Source organism: Mixophyes fleayi, chromosome 5 (assembly GCF_038048845.1).
Source record: "Mixophyes fleayi isolate aMixFle1 chromosome 5, aMixFle1.hap1, whole genome shotgun sequence".
In the NCBI taxonomy this organism is placed as follows: domain Eukaryota; kingdom Metazoa; phylum Chordata; class Amphibia; order Anura; family Limnodynastidae; genus Mixophyes; species Mixophyes fleayi.
This window is the reverse complement of record NC_134406.1, coordinates 31,103,665-31,129,717: the sequence shown is the minus strand read 5'-3', so window position 1 is coordinate 31,129,717 and position 26,053 is coordinate 31,103,665. Positions and strand designations below refer to the sequence as shown.

The following is a 26,053-nucleotide window of genomic DNA, read 5'->3' as shown; positions in this document are numbered from 1 at the left end:
CCGGACTGTGAGTGCTTCTTCCCGGACATTTAGGAACCGTGGCCGTCCTCCATCCTGAGGGACTGCGCATGCGCAGCCCTTTCTATACCTCCAGTGTATGTTCCTTTAACTTAATTGGCAGATCAGGCAACCTCCCTATATTAAGCACCTGTGGTCAACACCACGTTGCCTGATCTTGGAGTCTCATTCCCCATGAGTCTCTGAAGGTGTTCCTGTGTTTCCTTGTTTATTCAGCCCTGCTGATTCCTGTGGTTTCCAAACCACTTCTACCTCTGTGGTTTCCAAACCACTTCTGCTACTGTGGTTCCCATACCACTTCTACCATCTACTGTATCATCGTGACTGTGAGCTGATTCCTATCCGCTGCCTCCGTGCACTACAGTCTTCTAATCACTTCAACTCTACCATGTATCATTGGGACTGTTAGCTGATGCCTATCCGCTGCCTCCGTGCATTACAGGCTTCAACCACATCCACTCACCTGTTCATGATTGTGACTGCCAGCTGATTCCTATCCGCTCCCTCCGTGCACTACAGGCTTCAACCTGCAACTCGTCTGTGTTTCATCATCGTGACTGTTTGGCTGATTCCTATCCGCTGCCTCCGTGCACTACAGTCTTCAACCTGCAACTCGTCTGTGTTTCATCATCGTGACTGCTAGCTGATTCCTATCCGCTGCCTCCGTGCACTACAGTCTTCAACCTGCAACCCGTCTGTGTTTCATCGTGACTGTTTAGCTGATTCCTATCCGCTGCCTCTGTGCGCTTCAGTCTTCAGTCCTTGTCTACTCTACCGTGTTTCCTTGAGTCTGCTGCCACTATTGCTACCCGCTACTCTCCGTGATCATCTGTTCCAGTTCAACTCTGCTCCGGTGTCCCATCGTTACTGCACCTGCTGGTTGCTATTGGTTACCTCCGTGTTCCCGCAGAGACCCGCTGCTGTTACTTCTCAGCGCTACTCATCCATCTACTGCTGATCCGCTCTCCACGCCTTCCTGTGTTCCCTGCTGGTCTACCTACCTGTGCGCTGCACCTGCTAGACCCCTGCTTCACCCATGCAGGGACTTGTATCCTGCTGGCCTCCTGCCCTTCAGGTATCTCTGCACTCCTGTCTGACTGCCTTCTCCTGAACCACGGTATGCATACTTCCCATTGACTGTGCTGTGTATTGCATACCTTGCTGGACTGTGTTGGTTCTCCTCTGGAGTGTACTATCCGCTGAGTCTATTGCCATCATTGACTGTGTTGGTTCTCCTCTGGAGTGTACTATCTGCTGACTCTACTGCCATCATTGACTGTGTTATCTCATGCCGGATTACTTCAAGAGACTTTCTATATTGGCAGTGTTGTTCAGTCATTTATACATTTATATTGTGCATATTACTGTGGATCAAAGTCAAGGTGCCCGTGTATATATTGTGTTGCAGTCTCTCCCCGTGCACCTTCTCACATATATATTCAGTAGTACAACTTGCTAGTGGCAGACCACTGACTCCTGTTTACAGTTTCACCTGTTCCAGTATCCTCTCACATAGCAGTGGTACAACTTGCTAACGCAGACCACTGACTCCCCGGATACCTCCACTTGGATTCCATTCCTTCACTCAGACAGCGGTACAACTTGCTATCCGCAGACCGCTGACTCTCATCACCTCCTCGTTTCTGTTGGACATTCCTCCTCACTATAGCAGTGGTACAACTTGCTACCGCAGACCACTGACTACCTTCACGTGTCCTTTGTCCATACAGTTCCTCGTGTATTACTACCTCCATATTGCCAGTGCTGCTAGTCATAGACTTTCCTGAGCATCTCATCATCTGCTATTTCCTGTTCCGTGATCACCCTGCTACCAGAGTACCATATTACCACCTATACTGCTCTGGTAAGCCTATCACCTGGTGATCCCTGGGTAAAGACTCCTAGTGCCCGTGACAGCCAACGTGTCAAGGAAGACTAAAATGAGAAAATAAACAGGAAACATCCTGGAGAGGACAGGTCTGTGTTCCCCATTGGCCTCAGAGAGAAGAACTGATCAGTAAGTAGAAATCCCATTTTCTCATTCAACCATATGAAGACACAAAAGAGGGGATGGAGGATGTCCCAAAACCAGTTTGGATAGGAAACAGACATCTACAAAAGTACCTTCCAACTGAAGTTGGCCAAGATGCGCTCACTAAAGGATCTGCTAGATGTAGCACGTAGGTAGCGGCCATGTAGAACTACATGGCTGACACCCCAGGCCCATGAAGGTTCTGACCTCTAATGAAATGGGCCATAACCGAAAAAGGAGCTGTCCTGCTGGCTTGTGTTTCTGCCTATCAAATTGTCAAATGTTCAAAAAAATAAATAAAATAAAACAAAATAAAAATTGGCAAAACACACACAAAATAGAGCAAACTAGATGGACCTGTAGGTTCCTTTCTGTCATCAAATTCTATGTTTCTATGTTAATGCTGTCATCTTAGTCTACTTTAACTAAACCTATATCACAATTCTATACATGTATTAACATCTCTTGTGTATTATAAACTCCTGTAAATAATGTCTGTATAAATATTCAGTGAGATGTAACGTCATCACTTAGATGGTGAGTTCTGATGTCATCAGTCCACGTTTCATTAGGAGAACTTGGGTATTACAAGGAATAATGACCCCCTACCCCCCGTAAATGATTATAGATATTAGTAGAGAAGCACTTGGACTACAACAGATGTTTGTGTAGCGTTATACTCAGTAGGATGATGATCTGTCAGATCAGAGCTGGCCCTGGAAGGAGAGGTGATCTGATTTCTTTATATTTAGAGGTGTGAAAGTGGCCTCTAGAATGTTTATTTATATGCTTTTTTTTTTTTTTAATAAATTGTGATTAAATTATTAATTGTGTAGGTCCACTTTAATAGTTTAAATTCCTATATGAATTTACAGGACAGTAGCTAATGAAGTCAGTCAATTAATCTTAACATGTGCTGACAGATACACTTTAAACAAAGAATATGTGTTAATGTCTTCCTTACCCCAATCCATAGAGTTCAGCTGCAGCCAATTCATCATTAGCACATACAGCGGTAGCCCAGCATGCATTCCTTCTAACCTCATCATGGTTGGAGTGGAGGAGTTTTACGAGATGGACCAGTCCACCCGCGTTTCTAAACTAAATAAAACACGGATTTAAATTGGACATCATTTCCACTCCACAAAAACACTTTCATTTTGCACCTGGTCTGAGCAAGTGGAGATTAGGTTTCATCCTATACTTTTACTGGGATGCTTTCCAGTTGCATTGGGATAGGTGTGCACCTCGCTGTGTGTAGGGTGGACTAGCGAAGCACTCCGGTGCAACACCAAGGAATCTTTTATTAATAATTCTTTACTTTGGTTGGTCAAGAAGATAACGAGAACATGCATCAGTGCAAATGAACAGTAAATAGGAAACAGAAAATGCAAGACAAAGTATAGCAACGTCAAACGTGAAGGTATGAATAAATATGACAAAATTGACAAATGATAGTGTCTTAATAAACTCACAGTAATGGAGTTAAAATGGGGTCACTAATTGCTGCATGTATGAGAGAGGTGGCGTCATAGAGCATAAGGGCATTCTGTATGCTGGGGATCTTCTCACCATACATAGGTCGAGGGGGGAAATCAAGAGGCAGAAGAGGATGAAGGTAGAGACCTGGGGGTAAATGTATCAAGCTGAGAGTTTTCCGGCGGGTTTGAAAAACCAATCAGGTTCTAGCTATCATTTATTTAGTACATTCTACAAAATGATAGCTAGAATCTGATTGGTTGCTATAGGCAACATCTCCACTTTTCAAACCCGCCGGAAAACTCTCAGCTTGATACATTTACCCCCTGATGTCTGCGAGTAGCTGTAGGGCCCATACTTGATTAAACACGTGTCGGTAGTAAGTTATTTCCTCCATGGCAGCTATATGTCTAATTTGGTTTGTAAGTGCAGAAAAGGGCCAATTTCTGTCTAATAGGAATATTAGGATGTGTGCAGCTAGCTTCATAGAGAATTTATTTAGAGTTTTCTCTAGGGAGGTAGCACAGCCAAATTACCCAAGGCTCCATTGCTACTAGGTCTCAAAGACTGTGCTCATAGCCTGCCACTATAGCGGGACCAATATGATGCAGGACCGCTGCTACAATACTAACTGGCAGTAATAAGGTAAGCACAAATAAATAAGGACCCCTGTATTAAACAAGACAGTGACTCAAAGACAGAATATGGTTTTATAAAGCTTTGGTGCGGCTTTATATTGAATTTGCAGTACACATATGGGCATCGATTTATGGAGGGACCCTTGTTTGTTTGCTTGGTCTCTCCTTTTGCCAGCACTAAAGGATTCATTGTAAACTAGATCTAATACAGCTGCTTCAGTTACATGTTTCCAGGCCTCTCCTGCGCTGCCCTTGGACTGCAATCTTCTGGGTAAATCCCTGAGAAAAACAGCACAGTGCTGTTTAAATGCTGTGTGCTGAGACCAGGATGCCAAGAACCAAACTAAATGATCACCGCTCATCATAGCGGAAGACATCAAGTGGTTAAAGGGTAATATCATCATCATCTATAAAAGCACAAATGGTCAGTAAAAATCACTCTCCAGCACACTGTTCACCATCGGGCCACCACTGAGGACACAATGTCACCCCTTACGGTTAAAGAAAAAGAGGCTTCATTCTTTACAGTATGAGTAGTGACACTATGGAATGGACTCCAACAAGAACTGGGACTGGCAGACACTGTAGATAGATCCATGAAGGGATTAGATCTCTTCCTACGAAAACAGAACACAAAGCTACAGCCATTAAATGAACTCTAACCCTATATATTTTAATTATTCCTCTGGTTTTATTTAATGAAAGGAGTGAAAATAGTTTGTTATAGGACTAGTTTCTATGATGGCATTACTTAGTTTGTTTGCTGGGTATACCACTCAGAAAGGTATCATTAATATCCCGCTAATTCCTATATCCTCTCCCGGAGCTCCCCTGTCAATCTTAATGAGGCATGATGATCCGCTCTCACTATAATAACTTGGGGGCATGGCCTATTGGCATGGGAAATGTATGGTATAATTGAGCATGGCGTATGATGTCATTTTTGGTGTGACAAGGCATGGAAAGGACAGACACATATTCAGACAAGGGTAGCAGACACAACCCCTTGAGCTTTAGCTTGCACAGGGGGATAACATAAAACACAGATCTAGGCAAGTACATGTTTTGAGGTTATAGTCCCTTTAGTAAGTACATATGAACGTGTCAGTCCCTCAGTTTTACCCTCTTAGGGCAAATTGAATTATGTTTTATTTTTTTATCTATCCTCTCGATCAACTGGCTAGAGAGGAGGGTTAAACTTTAAGGAACTGTAATAAAACTTTAACTCTTTTTCAACCTTAATAAATATATGGTACAACATGAATAAAACAACTATTTTTGCTAAAAAGTAAAATCAAATTACGTTAGGCTACATTTCACTTTACAATGAAGTGTATCAAATCAACAGTAATCTGTATAGGACATCACTGCAGGCTTTTACGGCACTAATTGATTGATTTATGTGTCAGATAAGAGGACTTTAATGCCTTGAATACTAGCAAAAAGTCCATATAATAATCATTTTCTCATTTCAAACAGTGATTTACCCTCTCGTCACAAACTTAGTATGACTGTATAATAGAAAGCTGCTTTATATACAGGGAGCATTTGTTGCAGCTATGTGGTGTCAAACATGGGCAAGTGAACTAAAAAAACAATCACCACTGATGAGGGTAATGAGGGTAAAGAGAGCATCAAGTCACTTTACTATTGCAGGACACACAGGAGTAGACACAAAACAGACATTTGCCTACAATAAGAGTAACTTACAAACCGCAAAGGCTCTTGTGTGACATGACGTGCTAAGTTTTGTGTGATTGCAGCCAGACCTATCGGGAAGTGCAGGCTCTGCAGCCAAGAGGGTGGCATATGAAGGGGTGCAAAAGTTTGCAGTGGCTGATGGGAGAAATTGCAGAGTATAATCTGCAGAATCAAGATTCCATTTTGCCGGACAGGATTATTTACATGATGTCAAGGGGTGGAAAGGGGGCATTCACAGGGGCGTTTCCTGCTTGCGGAAAGATCGCAGAAAGCAAACTGACTCCTATTTCACCACCTCTGAGGTCACAGAGATTTGGTCTCGTTCCTATACTATATAATGAGACACGCTTAACGCATTCCAGTTACACTTCTGCCGGAAAGCGCATTTTAGGCACACTTCAACTAATGCACTGTTTCCCAAACTCAATCCTCAGGTACCCCTAATAGTGCATGTTTTCCATATATCCTTGCTGGAGCACAGGTGTATTCATCACTGACTGACACATTGTAATTATACCACCTGTGGATCTGTTACAATGTGTCAGTCAATAATGAATACACCTGTGCTCCAGCAAAGAGATATGAAAAACAAGCACTGTTAGGGGCCTGAGGGTGGAATTTGGACAACACTGAACTAATGCAATAAATAAAAGTGACATGTTAGAGGGACGACCCTGATTAGGCTAAATTGAGTAATACTTCGAAAATAGAAAACTTGAAATGAATAGAGGGTATAGATGGAAAGTGGGGGAAGGAGCAAATTGATTTTACAGGGATGTTTCCATGAAGCGAGGGTGCTCCGTGAGTAGGCGCACATACACACAAAGCAGCATTGGGGGTCCACAGATTGTGCGGTTCGTAATTAACAACTAATGAGACCACCAGAGACATCAAGTTTTTGCGGACAGCAAAATGTAAGGAATAAATGTTAAAAAAAATACAATGTGTTCTGCGCTATTCTACTAATGTAAAAAAGGATTAAACTGGCAATGTTTTAAAAACATTTATGGTGTACACAAATCATATACAAAATATTTATATAGTAGTTTTTGTAAGGAATGAGAAAAATGCCACCAACTGAATGCAGCAGAATATCTAGATCTCCTATATGGACTTCTGGATATTGTAGATTGTAATCTATTTATAAAGAGCAGAATCTCGTGTGCCGGCCACACACAGCAGATGCTGTCAATTGGTACAAGCAGCGAGCAGGTGCAGGATTCATTTAAAATATGTATCTTACGCGTGTAGCCAAGTTGGAGAGATCTAGCTATTTGGGCCAGATCACAAGAGTAGATTACTGCACACACACGCAGTGGTAGTCTGCTGGCCGGATATTTAAGCATGCCAGAATATGGTCTGATTTGAGGAGATATTCCGGGGGTGACACTTATGAATGTTTTGCGTACGGGTGACGTTCCCCACAAGCCTGTTCCTTATCTCTCCGTTGCTGTCGCTAGCTTGCATGCGAGATACGTGAGGAATGAGGCGGGAACAATAATTACGCGCTCAGAAAGCATTCGGCCAGTGATCACATCTACTATCTGTCGCGTTGCTGCAGAGACTATTTAATTGATAAAAATTTTTATGGGAGTGCTCTTTTGTGTTAAACAACAATATAGATTTTTGTGTATATTTCTGCTTGTGGTGTGCCGTGGAACCGTGGAAGGGTTTAGGTGTGCCGAGGGTGAGAAAAGGTTGCGGAACTCTAGATAACAGATAAGAAATACTCCTCACCTCCGCTCTTGCATCGACGTCACATGCTACTGCAGCCAGTGTGAGAGCGGCCTTGCTGAGCACCACATTGTTGGCTGACTGCAATGGTTCCACGACAGCATGCATGACACCATGAGTTAGTATAATGAGCCGGAGAGACTCCTGAGCAGCCATACTGATGAGAACTGTGCATGCATTAGCAATCACTTCATCTTTCTTATCCGACATAAGATTGATTAACGCATCGATCCCGTCAGCCTCTGCCACCGCACTGGTTTAAGAGAAAACGGAATGAAATGTTAAGTACTACAAACAATTAGCATATCTCATTTTAAGTACTAATAAAAGTAATCTAGCTAATTACTTTATACATACCCTCCGATATTAGAAAGCACATTTGAAAATAAGCACAACATTTACTTTATTCCTAAATAAATAAAATGTTAATAATATAGAGGAAACTAATTATATCAATAAGGAATTGTACTATTATTAAATCTAAGATCAGCAATCTGGAGCGAATATCTGGACCACTGTGGAAAATCAATTGCACTGGGCTTCATTAATCAGAAGATTAAGGATGAAAACACACAAGAGTAAGAGTGTAACACTTTCCCATTCAGACTGCTCATCCTAGAGTGAAATCATGAGATATCCTGCATATTATGTTTCCCAGGTTCTCTATGCAAAATTGTGAACAATATAATATTACAACATCAAAACAATATCATTTATGTTCATTTATCAAAAGCAAAAACAGCTTCAAGGTGGTTTATGAGCAGTGAGAATTGTGTATGGTATTTATGAATATCGTGGAGCTGGGAGAGCTGGGAATTGGGTACCGGAGCAAAATTAGCAAACAAACTCCAATACATTGCCCGCATCCGTCCCTTCCTCTCAAGATGCCACCAAAACTATCATCCATGCTCTCATCATCTCCCGCCTCGACTACTGCAACCTCCTCCTTACTGGCCTTACCTGCTCCCACCTCGCCCCCCTCCGCTCTATACTCGATGCGGCTGCGAGACTCATCTTCCTCTCACGCCGCTCCTCCTCTGCCTCCCCTCTCTGTCTTGCCTTACACTGGCTCCCCTTCCCCTATAGAATCCTTTTCAAACTCCTCACCACCACTTACAAGGCTCTCTCCCAGTCTACTGCCCCTTATATCTCTAACCTCCTCTCCATTCACACTCCCGCCCGCTCCCTGTGCTCAGCCAATGATCGCTGCCTCTCCTCCACTCTTATCACCTCTTCCCACTCTAGAATCCAAGACCTCTCCCGCGCTGCCCCCCTTCACTGGAACGACCTCCCTCGCTCCATTCGTCTCTCACCCAACCTGTGCTCCTTAAGATGGGCACTTAAAACTCACCTGTTCCTTAAGGCCTACCAACCATCCACTTAACCTCTCATCTCTTCTGCTTCTCCCCTGGCCCCATTTTTTCTCTCCCCTTTGCTTCACTGGCCCCCTTCTGTGCCTGATTTTGTTCACCCTCCCTTAGGATGTAAGCTCGTATTAGCAGGGCCTTCTTTCCTCCTGTCTCCATACCCGTTCTTCCGCTCCGTCTCTACTGTATTTGCCTGCCCGGAGTTTCTGAAGTATTGGTATTTTATGTTTAATGTTCTGTACTGTTTTACCCTGTATGGTCTACTGTTAGTACTGTGTACGGCGCTGCGGAAACCATGTGGCGCCTTACAAATAAAGGATAATAATAATAATAATACACTACCATATGACTTCACAGAGTAGTATACATTGATGCAGCATATAGTATTAGAGGACAGTACCAGTCATCTAGGATAGGAGCGAACATCCCAACTTCCCTGCAGCTTAAATATTCACATATTAGATTCCTCTCGAAGCGGTCACTATACTGATAGTTATTCCTATTGTGAGAGTATAAGAGTTCACCTGTGAGGCCAACTCATCATTCTACTAATTCTACTGCAAAATGTTTATGTTTTTAGTGCAGTAACACTAATGCAACTTAGTTCATGTGACCTATCACTTAATCAAGTTCCCAGTGGTTAGGATGGATGTTATGTATTTCGGCACGTTGTGTGTCCTGGGAAGTGGAGTCACAATGGTGAGAGAACGCCTACAATTAACATACAGAGTTAATTGTAGGCGTTTCCTTTCCACATGTTTACTTGATCACACTGCTCCAACATTCAGGGTCTTATTTATAAAAAATATCTAGCTTTAAATTTAGTAGCTGATGTACCTTAGTAACGTCTTGTTTCTTGTACCTGTTGATCAACCCTGAAATTCAGTTTGTGAGATTTTATACCATTCCTCTTCACAGAACAGTTTCAACTCCTACTTATGTTAAGCTTTTTTTTAATTTATTTTTTAACAACTTTATTTGTAGTTTTCGTCGCACATTGTACAATTATCCAACATGGTCAAAAGAGGACATAAACAGATGTCATCCCAAAATACAAACAAGGAAAATAGACCAACCCCAATCGGGACAACTGCATGTTGGAAATAGGTAGACGGGTTACGCCAACAGGGCTCATACATATTTTAGACCCAGGGAGCAGAGATTTGCTGGTGGTGTTCTGGGGGTAAATGTATCAAGCTCCGATTTTGAAAATCCAGCAATTTTCTTGGGAGAGTTGAAACTCGCTGATGTATGAACCTGAGATGTCATGTAAAATCGCCAGAGATGTGTTTCTGTCAAAATCGCTACTTTCAAAATCGATAGAGATCAAAGTCCCGACTGTTTGCCACTCCAGCTATACAAGTCTCAAATGTATGAAGCTGCGATTAAGCAAACTCTCCTGAGTTAGCTTTCAAAATCGGTAAATACAACACGCTGAATCCTACCTGCGTGATTAGTAAACACATCACTGTTACACTGCCTGTCTATAGAGCCGCAGGTCTCTGCGGCTGTCAAAAGTTTAAAAAAGAAGCAGGGACTATTGGAATTACAAATTGTTTTGGGACATGGTTAACAAGCATTTTTGGATTAAAAGCTGCCGACAAAAGAAGAAGAAATCTGATTGGAAAGTATATTGGGGTTTTCTTATTTTTAATAAATATATGTGGTATGAATGCGGGAGGAGGTTTAGTGTATTTATTGGGGTTTTATTATTTTTATAAAAATGTTGAGGTTTTAAACAGGGAGTTGTGGCTTATTTAACATTCTATTTTGTGGTACTACAGGTGTCAGCCAGCCATGGGTATCAGGGCATGTTGGCACTTGTGGTTATCCAAGTGCCAGCATGTCCAGTCCCTTTAAGGCACCCTGGCATGGCTGGGACTTGTAGTTCCACAAAACAAAATGGCGTCTGTTTGCTTGTTTTACATTATTTTCGCTGCTATTACCCTACTATCCACCGCCCAGGGGTGTAGGAGGAGCCCTAGTGCTTTCAGCACTGGGCTGGTTATTCCTAGATTTGGCAAATCCCACTCCCTAGGAAATCCAGCCCAGCGCTGAACAGCCTGAGGTTGGTGTGTCATTATGGCAGGGGGACCCCTGCCGTATGTCCCCCTGCCATAGTGCCACCCACCCCGGCTGTATGCCTACTGATGATTGAGTGAAAATCGGGGGGACCCCAAGCTAATTTTTCCCTGATTTTCACGCAACCAGCAGTAGGCTGGCAGCACTAGGGTTAATAGTGCATGGACGGAGGGACCCCACGCTTTTTTTTTTTTTCATTTATCTATTTTTACACTTTTGACAGCTGCCAGACCTGAGGCTCTATAGACAGACAGTGTAACAGTGATGTGTCTACTAATCACCCAGCTAGGAAGCAGCGTGTTGTCTAAGGGATTTAGACAGGTGGGTTGCTAAACACAGGAGAGTTAGCTAAACACGGGAGTGTTTGACATCGCAGCCAATCGCCAGAGATGACCAGCGATTTTTAAGATCAGAGTAAAAATCGTAGCTTAATACATCTGGTGACTTGGGGACTAAAATCGCAGGTTATCACCCGCGATTTGAAATCGCTGAAAAAAAATCGGACCTTAATACATTTACCCCCTGGACTTCAACCTAGATCCTCTATGTGAAGGACATATAACGCTGAAAGCAGAGAGGAACTTATATTGCTGATAGACCCAGCCAGGACACTCCACATAATCAATGGTACCACGTAAAAGATACAAACACCGCTGTTAGGACTCTGCTCAATGTACCCCACTCTCCTTCCACCCAAGAACTTCACTTATTGTGCCCCGTCCCTAAGCTTGTAATGATCGCTGAGTTATGTGTTTGGGTCTTACAATGGGTCTTGGCTACACAATGGTGTTAAAGCCATGACATGTAGCTGGGAATCTGCAATGTGGTTAGTAACATGTCTAGGACGCTGTGGTTGGCCGTGAAGCTGTAGACTATGGCTGGCAAGTAGGACCCATGGTTGGGATATTGTTCCCAGGCACTGACAATGCTGGTTATAATGTAGAGCTGAAGATTGGTTAAGGTGCCCCAAAACGGCTACCTTGCCTCGATTCACATTTGATGTTACTCAAACTGTGGTTATATGTATATAGCATAGTTGAGTCCTGAAAAAAATTGTCCCACAATGTTACTGTTTCTACTTACAGTTTAGTCTACTTACAGTTTAGTCTACTTACAGAAATATATGTAGTGCTGCTGGTTGTCACCACTTAGAACAAACACAAATGAACGGTAAACAGTAAAGCATAATACATAGTACTAATCCATTCACCTTATAAAGGACATCAGCAAGCGCTGTGCAATATACGGGCAGGGAATTATAAGGAAACAGCACATGTGTAACACCCACACTAAACCACTACTTGATAAAAGTGTAGCAGGCAGCTCTCATTGTCTGTTGTCCACATGCATCAGGCTTGATGAGACTTTGAATTCAGTGTGGAGGCCAAGGGGCTACTAGAAAAGTGTGAAATTGTCAGTAAATCGAGGGTATTTAGTAGGGCAGGGTCTGTTACCGCAGGAAGCTGTCTGTGGAGTTTGTATGTTCTCATGCAGAGGTTTACTCCTCCAGTCTATGACAGACTGATAAATGATTCCGAATTTTAAAAAAAGAAGGGAAACCACATCTCAATAAATATTACTAACCAAGAAGTGTGTGCTCTAAAGGTTCATTAAATTCAAAGTATACTCTACAAATAAATGAATATGAATTTACAGCATCTCTGGAAAGATTCATAGCACTCACCTGTATAGGTGGGCTGGGTGCTGGGAGCTGAGTGAGAGGGATGAAGGAGCCACCAGCAGAGGGGTCTTGAGTGTTGGAAACAACACCTCCCGTCATGCCCAAGGAGTGGGGACAAACAAAGTGACGTCAGAGCCAATGCTATAGGTGGTAGCTAAGGAGAGGAGCGAAGAAGAGGCGCAGAGTGCAGCCATAGAGGATGTAGGCATTACCATTGCTGGGACTATACCTATTACTTAAGGAGCGATGGGAAACAGAAAGCAGTTTAGCCACATCCACTGAGCCTGTAAGTGAGACACATCACTGAGCGTGAGTCCAGTGAGATATGTGCTGTAGAGCTAGGCAAAGACAAAGAGGGCAACCACAGTAGATAGAGGCTGCAGAAGATGAGATGGACTACCAATCCTTAAATAGAGTCCAAGTCTCACAGAGAAAATTGCTAATTTTTTAGGAATAGATGCCAACCTTACAGAGAAAGCTGCAAGTCTTGCTGAAAAAGCTGCCAATCTAACAGGGACAGCTGCTAGACTAACAGTGGGGACTGTCAATTCTAGATGGGAGTCTGTCATTACCAGAAAGTAAAGCTGCCAGGGATCCAATATAATGTGCCAGAGGTACCAAGGGATTCCAGATCCAGCCTGGAGGTCCAGGGAGAGTCCAAGTCCAATCCAGAGGTAATCCAGGTCCAGCCCAGGGATCCAGAGGGGGTACAGGTAAGTCCAGATGTCCAGGGAGAGTTAGAGTGTCCTGTTCCATTTACATTATTCTAGGTTTCTGCTGCTGCTGTTGCTAATACTACTAATACACAATCATCTATAGAGGAGAGCCACTGAAGAACCATACAGGCATCTGATCCATGTTTAAAGAGCCCTCCTGCTTTCTAGAACTGGTCAGTGACCACACCAAGAGTCCATCAGCTGATATATACTGCAAAGCACCATGCAATTACTAGTGCTATAGCCTATTTGAGCCAGAGGCCTGGCCTTGACCTGCTCTATGCTGTCAGGACTACTCCTCATCTCTTCCTTATTCTTGTTCACTGGGCAGTTATTCAGTTCATCTTTTCTCACATTAATTTTGTATCACTGCTATCGTATGCCATTTCATTTCATGGTTATATTCATATCAGTCACTTGATCTTTACCAGAGATTACACTTGTTATATTCTACCCACTATTTATCAGGTTACAGACCTTTAATTTACTCAGCCTTTAATAAATGTGACAAGTGGTTTATTCCCTTTTCCTGGTGAGTGTGAAGTCATTTATAGAGAGTCAGCCAGGGTTTTCCCTCCAAGTCACCCCCTGGTGGAGGCTCCAAGATCTGCAACCCCAAAGAGAGCACACCACTCGGATGAAGATACTGCGTTTGAGAAATTAAGAGGAGGTGAGATTACCATAATCGTGAATTTAACAACCCTCTCCCCACCAAGTGCATTGAGGTCCCTGGCAGCACAGGGGCTACATAAATAACATGATAATAAAAATAATACAGTGTCTATAAAAAATTTAGGAGCCAGCCTCTGTAGCTCATGTTAAGTTTTTCATTATAAATGTGTATCCTTTTAATTACTTTACTGAAGGCTGTAAGCTAAATATTTCATTGCCATCAAAACTTAAGGGTTTCAGGGAGCGTGATGCACCTATATATTGGGAGGGGGTTGGGGGCTCTGTCCCAGGCTTCTTCCTCCACTGCTTCTGTCTTAGCTCAGCCTTTAGTAAAATCTTGAATATTAAATTGTAGTATAGTTAACTATTTTACCATACACGAGACAATGGGAGCTGCCTGCATTTCTAGAAGAATAGATTAAAAATACCTACTTGAGAAAGAACAAAAGATTAGGCTCAATTGCTGTCTTACTTAAAATACCAGTGAATTAATTACTTAGAAGGTCAGAAACTGAATATTTTTGGAACACATATTAATTTTTATTTTAAAATACTTAACTTAAGTGAAAATGACCCAAGGGAGGACAAGAGAAGATGAATGATTATTGTGAAAAGAAATTAAAGAAATACCCTGGATATTACTCTGCACTAACAGTCTGACCTCAGACTTGAATTAAGAAGATTTATCAAAGCAAACAAGACCTTGTATATGCCTCTTGCATCATTTATTCGAGAAACAGACAGCTTGACATATAAGCATTTACTTGTATGGAGAATAGACTGGTCTTCTAATCTCTTGCTGCTCATAATTTGTAATAATAACAATAATAATAATAATAATAATGAAATTCCTTTCTTCTTGTGCTTGGCTTGTATCTCATCATTTCTTAATTTTTTGTGGTGCATTAATTTAAACAAGAATAAACATTTTTGGTTCACACAAACTGGAAAGTTTTCAGCTTCTTCTTTTTTTATTATCGGTTTAAATGTTTTCTCACCAGAGATGTGTCTGACAAGTTAGAGAGTTTCCCCAATTACCAGCAGTTAGAGGGCTTCAATTTTTTAAACAATTAAACACCAAAAAACAGATCACCCCTATGATCTGAAATTTGGTCAGGCCACAAGGTCTACCCCACTACCCCATGTTTCCTCTTAAGTGCATCATGAGACTTAATAAGGAGACACTAAGGAATGTGAGTTACAGATTTGTAGTGTAAAAAAGAAGGACTGTCCTGGGATAATTGGGACACATGGAAGTTCTAAAAGTATAAACAGGAATTAAGGGGTATATTTACTAAACTGCGGGTTTGAAAAAGTGAAGATGTTGCCTATAGCAACCGATCAGATTCTAGCTGTCATTTTGTAGAATGAATTAAATAAACGATAATTAAAATTTGATTGGTTGCTATAGGCAACAGCTCCACTTTTTCAAACCCTCAGTTTAGTAAATATACCCCTAAGATTAGGTGACTTTCACTGTGTGGTCACCATCTTCATCACCATTTGTTTATATAGCGCCACTGATTCCGCAGCGCTGAACAGAGAACCCACACACACACAGACAGAGAGAGACTTGGGTTAATCTTGATCACAGCCAATTAACCTACCAGTATGTTTTTGGAGTGTGGGAGGAAAACCGGAGCACCTGGAGGAAACCCACGCAAAGGCGGGGAGAACATACAAACTCCACACAGATAAGGCCATGGTCGGGAATTTAATTCATGACCCCAGTGCTGTGAGGCAAAAGTGCTAACCACTAAGCCACCGTGCTGCCCCCATCTTTACATGATTTTTATCAATGTCAGTTTGCAGTATGGTAGCTGCAAATGTTCTACATATTTTAGAAAAAGGTTGTTGTGTTTTGGATGGGATCACTTATCCAGAAGCCTGTGTCCAAAAAGGTTGGAAAACCAGAAGGAAAAAGAGTCAATAATTGCTGTTGATTGGTGAGAATATCTTTATTGAGCAGGGGAATGACCAGGGGTAGTGTGGATAAATGGGCAATTTACACATTTATTTAATAAATTAAAGTGCTCCAAACTGTGGAAAAAAACTTGTATGCAGAGTCCCAATCATTCCACATAACAGATCCCATATCTGCACCCAAGTGCAATTGTCTGTCTCCCCATTCTAATACAGGCGCTACATTAAATTTATATATAGAGGCTTAGTATGGCAAAAGGGCAAATGGTATTTTTAAATGATTGTGTGTTATTTTTTTATTTTCTGCTAATTAGATCAGCACATTTGCAATATTGAATCTTCATCTCCCGCTCATCCAGAATGTCACCAGTTTATTAGCTAATCAGACTGTCAGAAAGTTCACAGCAGCACAGATTACTTCAGGAGATGAGTGAGCTGATCTTGTGGGAAGCAGTGATCTCTTGTGTGATTGTACGGACAGAGCTGTATGTAGCAAGGTCAGCACTATGTGAGGAGGGGAAGCCACAGACTGAGATTTAGATACCGGACGGAGAACCAAACTAAAGTGGGAACACTGTGGTATCAAACACACATCTATCAATTTAAATAAGTTCAATTGTTTTCACGGCGACCGTAATAATCCTCAAACCCCTAATCACTGACATTTTAAGAATCTCAAATTTGCCAAATTGTTTCTCCAGTCTCTACTAACAGCCCTTCTTCCCTCTGGTCTGTAGTTCAGAGGTTCATCTTTTTGTGAAAGAGAAAATACAGCAATGTATTATCACTATAGGTTGTTCCTACTTTCCTCCAAAAAGTGGGTTAACAAGCCTTTCAAAGATAAGCCTAGCTGCCTTCATACTGAAAATATGTTCTTCATTTTATCCCTAAATATCCGTCCTGCTCCCCCTTTACCCATTGGTAGCAGTATTTTGTTTACAAGTAACAAAATACTAAATAGTATAGTTGTAATACATTCTCATATTTCAGATTGCAAACCATATCTATAAAGAGAGTCATTCCAAAGTATAGTCACCAACAAAGTATATATAAATACGGATTACAATCTGTTTTTTAATATTCCACTGTTTTACATGAGGCTTTAGAAATCCATTAATACTATCGTTCTAAGAGCAACTGATTTTAATGTATTATTCCGGGCTGTTCACTAAATAATATAAAAGCTCTAATGCTTTATTAATAAAAGAAAACAAACAAACAAATTATTGAGTGTGTTTGAATAGGCTCCGAGCATCAGAATGTTATCAGAGGCAGAGATCTGTGTCTCTAATGAGACAACCAGAGACAGCTGTCTCACGCAGTGAGATTTGAGGGCAGCAAAATAAAAGGAATTTCTTTATGTTTTAAAAAAGACATTTTCTTGAGGCAAATGTCTACATTTTTGGTATTTGTTGGTAAATCTAACAATGCTTACAAAGTACTTAATATTTGCACACAACGCATATACAAATGCCTGTGGTAGTTTGTATAAGGGATGAGGAATGTGTCATCTCAGCAACTGTCTCAGCACCAGAATGGCTAAGCACGTCAGTCAGCTCCAGCATATCCAATCGTAGGCAAGTCTGTGGACGGACCACTTTATCCAGAAACCGGTGTCCAGAAAGGGACCAATCTGGGCACATCTGTATTAAATGCAGCATAGATCAGCGGTGGCGTCTGTCAAACTGGTGCAGGACGATTGTGGTGTTAAATGCACATTATGTGACAATGCCATACACCATACTTCTTGTTATACACAGAGTCATCATGGGAACTTCAGGAGACACTATCAGTGTTGTGGAATAATATATTTATTTTCAAGAATAAAAAGGAATACAGATCTGTAAGTCAGGGTATCACACACAGAACTCTACACCAAGCATAACCCCAGGCTGTGATTTATATAGATAGATTTTATACTGCAACATCATTTAGGAATTATCCATCTGCCAATACATGAGTACTAATAGAGCAGTTTCCATAAAAGGTATATTATACATACATATATAAATATAAGAGAAGAAGCGCCAAACATAGTGTAATACCATCAGATTATAGTACATAAATGTTGTGCTCTAAAAGCCGCGTACCAAATGTATAAATATATCAGGGTTATCTGGTTAGTGATTCAGTCCAATTCCAGATCCTCCTCAGAAGATAACAGATTCATAGGTTCACTAGACCTGATAAAGTCTTCCCGACGAAACACGTTAAGATTTGAGGAGGCATCGCTTCTGAAGGATCGAGGAGGCATCGCTTCTGAAGGATCGAGGAGGCATCGCTTCTGAAGGATCGAGGAGGCATCGCTTCTGAAGGATCGAGGAGGCATCGCTTCTGAAGGATCGAGGAGGCATCGCTTCTGAAGGATCGAGGAGGCATCGCTTCTGAAGGATCGAGGAGGCATCGCTTCTGAAGGATCGAGGAGGCATCGCTTCTGAAGGATCGAGGAGGCATCGCTTCTGCTGTTTATCCTATGGTCCCCTATATAGGAAAACTCTTTGGGATACCTGTATTTGAGGACTCAATCAGATAAGCTATATGTTTTACATTTTAATGTACGGGCATTCATTTGCTTACGCACCCGGATGTGTAATAAAATTCTTTTAACAGTCACATGGGCATATTACACTATGTTGCTATTTTTTTTAATTTCTAGTGAACCTACGAATCTGTTATCTTCTGAGGAGGATCTGGAATTGGACTGAATCACTAACCAGATAAGCCTGATATATTTATACATTTGGTACGCGTCTTTTAGAGCACAACATTTATGTACTATAATCTGATGGTATTACACTATGTTTGGCACTTCTTCTCTTATCTTTACATAAGTTGTCTGCATCTGCAATTGGTGCATTTGGAGTTTGGAGCAGCCTACTGTATGTGTATTTATTATTTTTTGAGCACGTTAAGCACTTTTATGCGGTGTTATACACTGAGCGCCCCTCTAGTCTAAATCACTATTTATTTATTTATATATATATATATATATATATATATATATATATATATATATATATATATATTATTGTTTAGTTTTTTATTTATAGCAATAAACACAAACCTATTTTATGTTGGTTTTCTTTTGTTTTCTTATTAAAACATAGCATATAGAAACATCTCCTTTTTTTACTTAATCAGAGTCCCTTTTGAATAAAGCACGTCATTGGTCGCCCACTATAGCATTAGCAGAATGTAGAAGTTTAATCATTTAACTCGTTCAGGTTCCATATCACTCCAACATCATATAAAGCAAGAATTGCATTTCAATGTTATGCAATGTCTATCATTTGTATAACCTCTTCCTCCTGCTCCTGTCTTAATTAATATCTTAGTCCAGTGGTTCCCAAACTTTTGCAGTTCGCGGCACCCTTAGAGTCTCCATCATTTTTTCAAGGCACCCCTCCAAAATAATTACTGAGCAGTCCTGTTTTAGAAGTAGTTGGGTCAAAAAAATTTAATAAGTATTTAGGTCAGGACAGAAATACTTATTTAGTTGTATGCAAATATGCCCCCTCTACATCCAGACACACTGCCCCCTCTGCATCCAGTCACTCTGCCCCCTCTCATGCTGCCCACTCTGCCCTCTCTCACACCGCCCGCTCTCATGCTGCCCCCCTCCTCTGCCCTCTGTCATGCTGTCACCCTCCTCTGCCCTCTGTCACGCTGTCCCCTCCTCTGCCCTCTGTCACGCTCCCTCTCACTCTGCCCTCTATCACACTGTGCCCCTCCTCTGCCCTCTGTCACGCTGCCCCCCTCCTCTGCCCTCTGCTCCCCTCCTCTGTCACGCTGTCCCCTCTCCTCTGCACTCTGTCCCCCTCCTCTGCCCTCTGTTCCCCTCCTCTGCCCTCTGTCCCCCTCCTCTGCCCTCTGTCCCACTCCTCTGCTCTATGTCCCCCTCCTCTGCCCTCTGTCACTGTGCCCCTCCTCTGCCCTCTGTCACACTATGCCCCTCCTCTGCCCTCTGTCACACTGTCCCCCTCCTCTGCCCTGTCACGCTGCCCCCTCTCCTCTGTCACGCTGCCCCCTCTCCTCTGTCACGCTGTCCCCTCTCCTCTGCCCTCTGTCATGCTGTCCCCTCTCCTCTGCCCTCTGTGCCCCTCTTCTGGCCTCTGTCACGCTGTCCCACTCCTCTGCCCTCTGTCCTCCTCCTCTCCCTCTGTCACACTGTCCCCTCTCCTCTGCCCTCTGTCATGCTGTCCCCTCTCCTCTGCCACGCTCCCTCTTACTCTGTCCCCTCTGCCTCGGGAAAGCCAGAAAAAAACAAAACAAAACATAAACTGGCGCCGCGCGGATTGGTGAGTTTATGTTTTGTTTTGATTTTTTCTGGCTTTCTCGCGGCACCCCTGTGACAGCACCGCGGCACCCCTGGTGCACACTTTGGGAACCGCTGAAGTCCCATAGATCCGAGCCAAGAAAATAGATCCCCAACAACCGACATAATTTTTTCTTAATTTTCGTTCTTCTTCCTTGAACGTGTTATGTCAGCCACATTCCTATAAGGGTGCACACCCCATCTGTACTACTGGTTAATAGGAAGTCTAAGGCCATTGTATTCTGTAATGTTATCAACCTGGAGGCTGTTCTGTAACATTTTATAAGGCTCTGGTTGTTTCAGTTATTATCTAATACTAAAGAGAGCTCATTTACGCAAGTAGTAGCCCAGTATAAACCACACATTTCCTATTGCATTTCCTTTTCTTAAGTATTCCTAAATGATCCAGATGTTAATGTTAAAGTATGCCGCATAGCAGGATGCACACACCCTATGTAACACTTACTTCCCCATTGGTTAGGCAACTAGTCATATGTTCCTTTACTAGAAATTTAGAAAAAAGGAGAGGGTAGGATTTCTACCATGGTCTCTTGACTACCAGGAAAAAAAAAGAAAAAGGAAGATAGAGAAGAAGGAGAAAAAGGAAAAGAAGAAAGAGAAGATAGAAAAGAAGAAAACGAAGAAAACGAAGATAGAGAAGAAGAAGAGGAAGAAGAAGGAGCTAAGCTGGTATGAGTGGTAAAGGGTGGAGATGTGTTAGATTTTAAATGAGCATTAACAGTAGAATCTGAATCAACATAAGAATTACATTTTGACATTGGATATATAATATCCAAAATATCTTTCCTGACCTCAGATTCCCCTTTTATCTGATTTAATAATCTGCGGATACAGCGAGGGCACTTATGCAGGGGACTAATTATGTTTTATTTACGTCCTCTGTCTGTCCTTCCTTTGTAATTTTCAATTGTTCTTCCCTTGAAACTCTCAATTGTTTAAGCGGTCACCAGTTTAGTACCCAATGTCAAGCATGTGAGATAATAAACTATGTCTGTAGTTTTGTTTTTCTCTCAAATCAATTTTACTTCACATCTAATATTTCTAAATCAAATCACCCTTAAGGAAACTCTCTCTAGTGCATTATCTTTGGTGCAGACAGCTACTTCTCTTGAAACTTCCCAATCTCCTGGTCATACCTATTTCTCATTTTTCTTTGGAGAGTTCCCCTTAAAAGATTTTAGTTTGGAGTTATTTAGCTTTGTCACCTTCCTGTAGCTATATATCCTGCTAATATAGCAATGAAAATCTCCAGAATACACAGTCGTATACAGCTACTAATTAATTCAGAAATGCAAGAAATAGAAGAAGGGATTAGTAATGAAGAATGTCTCCAGCAGTTACATACAGCTGCATATCTCTTGATCTATGACACAGGAAAAAAAAATCAAGGAAAATAAATCACTGGTAAATCACAGTTTGCCTCTGTAAACCTGCCGTGTCTCACTCTACACAGCTCAATTTCATCCAGGACACTTATAATCACTTTTAAAACAGCATTTAATAATTATAGCAATGACCATTAAACAAGTGGAGTTACAATTATAAGGTCAAATAACATATTCATATCTAACATTCCACTGAAACAAAACTGGATCTGATGCCATGATAAGAAACATCAAGGAATCTAAGTCACTTCCAACATCTGAACAAAGCACACAATTTGTAAAAAAAAAATAAAAAAAATTCTTAGGGGTAGATTTACTAAACTGCGGGTTTGAAAAAGTGGAGATGTTGCCTATAGCAACCAATCAGATTCTAGCTGTACTGTTGTAGTATGTACTAAATACATGATAGCTAGAATCTGATTGGATGCTATAGGCAACATCTCCACTTTTTCAAACCCGCAGCTTAGTAAATATACCTCTTACTATTGATCCTTTGGTACCATTGCCCAGATGTGTAGCAACATGATAATTATCCCATAATGCACTTTGCCCTGGTACCCCACCAAAAACTGTCCTGGAATAATATCCAAGGAAAGAATTTGTGTAGCAAAATATCTTTATGTTTGAAAATAAAGATTTTTGCTGCATACATTTTTTCCATAGATATTATTTAACAAATAAGTATTCCAATCTGTCCGTTATACTATAGCAACAATGTTGTCTGGACATATCCAAAAATATACTGAACAAATGTGGCATATGATTACTTAAATGAGCAGTTTAATCTTCAGGCTAAATTCTGAATTTGACAAATGATCTGAGCTAATGTTAATTAATTTGCTACTATGAAATATGATCATTAATCAAAAGTGTCCATTATTGTACAGAATTCTCTCCACCAAATGAGTTTCCAGGTGATACTTTTCAAGAATTCAAACACACTGCAGTATTATAATAACCACATGCAGATGATGGAGTGCTATTAATTAAATTAGCAAGTGAGGTGCGAGATGAGGAGGGATGTCTGTGACAAGCCAGTGAAAATAAATTCTTCGTTTATAATTACAAGTGGGAGTTATGCGGTACCTGTGCTGCTATGTTTTGACATAATAAACAACAGATTGTTTGATATCTTTCTTGCTTTCATTTGTTAGCGTTAAATCTGTTTTAACCCTATGTTAGCGGTTTCACATTTAACCCTATATATTATTATATTAGACTTTGGAACAAAAATCTGCTTTTATAGTAAAACAGGGAAGGTGGGGGGAGGCATGCTGGGGACAAGGAAACAATGTTCTCATGCGAGGAACTTTGGGGATAAGAATGTCCTTATTCTTGGTAGCAGGATGTGTTACGTGACAGAAGGCATATCTACCACTAGATGGCAGTAAAGCCCTAACGTAGCAATCACATCAATGCACTAAAAAAATAGCCATATTCTGTAGTCACATTGCTTATATTTTAACAGACGTCTCACTATATTACCGAGCCGAATATTAAGTTAAATGCAGTAAAATCAATAAGTACTGGCGACACAAATGTGGTAAAATAAAACAAAGGAGGATTTTAGTGCTGCTTTAACTTCAGCACCTGATAGAAACACAATATTGATGATTGATAATTCCTTATGACCGCTGTTCCCTCTGCACTGTGCACTCTGGAAGTGAAGGGTTAAAGCATCATTTAAAGAGAACGCCACTCTGATGGCCTTATTTACAATCTGCTGTTTACTGCAACCCTTCACAACTGAGTTTAACAATTGAACAATTTAACCCCATTTTTTACAGGTCAGTATCTATTGCTACATTAGTATTCATTAGGCTTCACCTTCTCCTAAATAAGTTTGTCAAAGTCATCAGAAAACAAAATGTTTATTTCATACTATTTGTAAAAATAAATGTTCCCGCTGAAGTTGCTTGTTAGAATAATAACTGGGGGAAGTTAATAAACATAAAACAATCATGAAGTTATAGGCCCGGGATACACAAGCATTATTGACATAATTTTTTGTGTTTTATTTTAGTACTAGAAGGAAAAAACAAAACTGCAATGTGACAACAACACTTGCTAGTGTATGGTATAGTACACATTTATGCTTTTGTTGTTCTTTTGCTTGGTTTTTCTCCGGTAGCAACTTGTCCTATTTCTTTTTTTCCTTTTTTATTCCTTATAATTTGAAAATGACAAAAAATAAAGCAGAAAAACAGCAGAATAAGGCAAAAAAAAAAACAAGTACAAAGAGAGATAAAAAGCAGAACAGAAGTGAAAAGATCCAAAGCAAAGTCACAATACTTGTGCGTCCAGCCCTATATAATTAAGACACAGCCAGGCTTTATCTATTTAAACATGCTTAATATGCAAATACAGAAACAACTCCACCAATCATTATCGCGACCCTGCTTCCTCCACGTTTGACCAAAGTGAAGCTGCAGGAAGAGTGATAACCAGAGTTATAAACCTATGAAAAGAGCAGTCAGTAGGATGTGATATGTGTATTCATGATCTCTATGGGCAGCCTGTCCCCGTTTGATGCCACAAATTAATATGGGATCCATGAATCACCCAATGTTTGATGAATGAACAGATTTGCTGGTTATTTAGACCACGATGAGACCTACCGTGTAAAGAACGCAAGCCTTTGCCAAAACGCCTAAAAACAATGTATTTATGCCGGAAGGCCACTGTCACTAATCTACCGCTTGTCACAGGCAGACTCATATCTTTCCTTGTCTCATTACATTAATGCTGTATCTTATGACATGTGATGTGGGGCTCTGGATTTACAAACAATCCCAGCAAGAATTGTCCAACATTGTCTTGATGCTGACAGCAATACTCTCATCACACAGACTAAAGGTCAAGCAAATGTCACAGACGTCAGTGAAGAGCATTGTGGGATTTCTATGCAGCGCTGGCCGGCACGATCTGGGTACCAATGTGTCGGAGCCAGTATTTCATTAGCTCCAGTGTGTAAGGCTGGGCACTCACCTGGCATTGCTAGGGCAGTCAGTGGTAAGGTTTGCCAGTGCAAATGTTGCAGCTTCTCGAACGTCTGCATTGTCTTTGTTCAATAAATGAATTATCTGAGGAATTCCTATATGAAGACAACAATATTAGCTCAGCAGGCAGTCAGGCTGTATGCAACGCAATGCACAAACGGCAGCTTGTATTCATACCGTGCTTATTAAACAAGTCCTTGCTAGCAGCATTTGTACACATGACAGAGACAGCTTGCAATGCAGCCACCTTAACGCCGTCATTATCAGTCAGCAGCAGGTTCACTAGAGTCTTTTCTGTTTCTTGTTCGTGGAAGAATTTTCTATTCTCAGCTGTTGACAGACAAAATAAAACATATTCAATCGCATATATTGTCATTATGGGCCTCAACCACAATTCATTAGAAAGCTGCCTAAGAATTCACCAGGAAAAAGAGTGATCACTGCAGTACTCCGTGCTGTAGACCTGATGTCAGCTCCTAGGGACCTGATCGGCTGCGTATTGCTACAGCTCACACAATGGCTAATAACTAGCCCTATTTCTATTGCTACATGCCTCAGTCATGTTAGTAATCCTTAGTGAATGAATAGGCTGCATATTCATCATCATCATCAACATTTATTTATATAGCGCCAGCAAATTCCGTAGCGCTTTACAATTGGGAACAAACATTAATAAGACAATACTGGGTAATACATACAGACAGAGAGGTAAGAGAACCCTGCTCGCAAGCTTACAATCTATAGGACAATGGGAGTTAGAAACACAAGGGCATGTGCTACATCATATTGCACACTGGACCAGCTAGAATACAAAGGTAAAAGTATTGAGTGGGCTGTGTTGCAATGTTGGTCAGAGGGTTGTTGTCTTGCGTTAGCTGTGTAGAGGATGGTAATAGGGTAATCTAGGGAAATTAAGATGATGGTTGAGGAATATCATAACCTTGTCTGAAGAGGTGGGTTTTCAGTGAACGCTTGAAGATTTGAAGACTAGAGGAAAGTCTTACTGTGCGTGGGAGGGAATTCCACAAAGTGGGTGCAGCCCGGAAAAAAATCCTGTAACCGAGAATGGGAGGATGTGATGAGAGGGGAGGAGAGACGTAGATCTTGTGCAGAACGGAGGTGTCGAGTTGGGAGATATTTTGAGACAAGTGAGGAAATGTATGTCGGTGCAATTTTGTTGATGGCCTTATATGTTAGTAGAAGAATTTTATATTGGATTCGTTGAAATACAGGCAGCCAATGTAGAGACTGACAGACTGACTGACAGAGAGGCTCAGCAGAGGAATAACG

The 26,053-nt window shown here is 41.2% G+C and overlaps 1 protein-coding gene across 1 annotated transcript in view; it reads right to left on the bottom strand.

Moving 5' to 3' along the window:
- ARMC3 (armadillo repeat containing 3) overlaps positions 1-26,053 on the bottom strand; it is a 97,999-nt gene that overhangs the window by 25,319 nt on the left and 46,627 nt on the right. Inside the window, exons 9-12 of the mRNA XM_075211226.1 lie at positions 24,941-25,093; positions 24,753-24,858; positions 7,606-7,855; positions 3,015-3,151 (exon numbers count right to left, since the gene is read on the bottom strand). Coding sequence (XP_075067327.1) covers positions 3,015-3,151; positions 7,606-7,855; positions 24,753-24,858; positions 24,941-25,093 — 646 coding nt within the window. The remainder of the gene's footprint in view (positions 1-3,014; positions 3,152-7,605; positions 7,856-24,752; positions 24,859-24,940; positions 25,094-26,053) is intronic.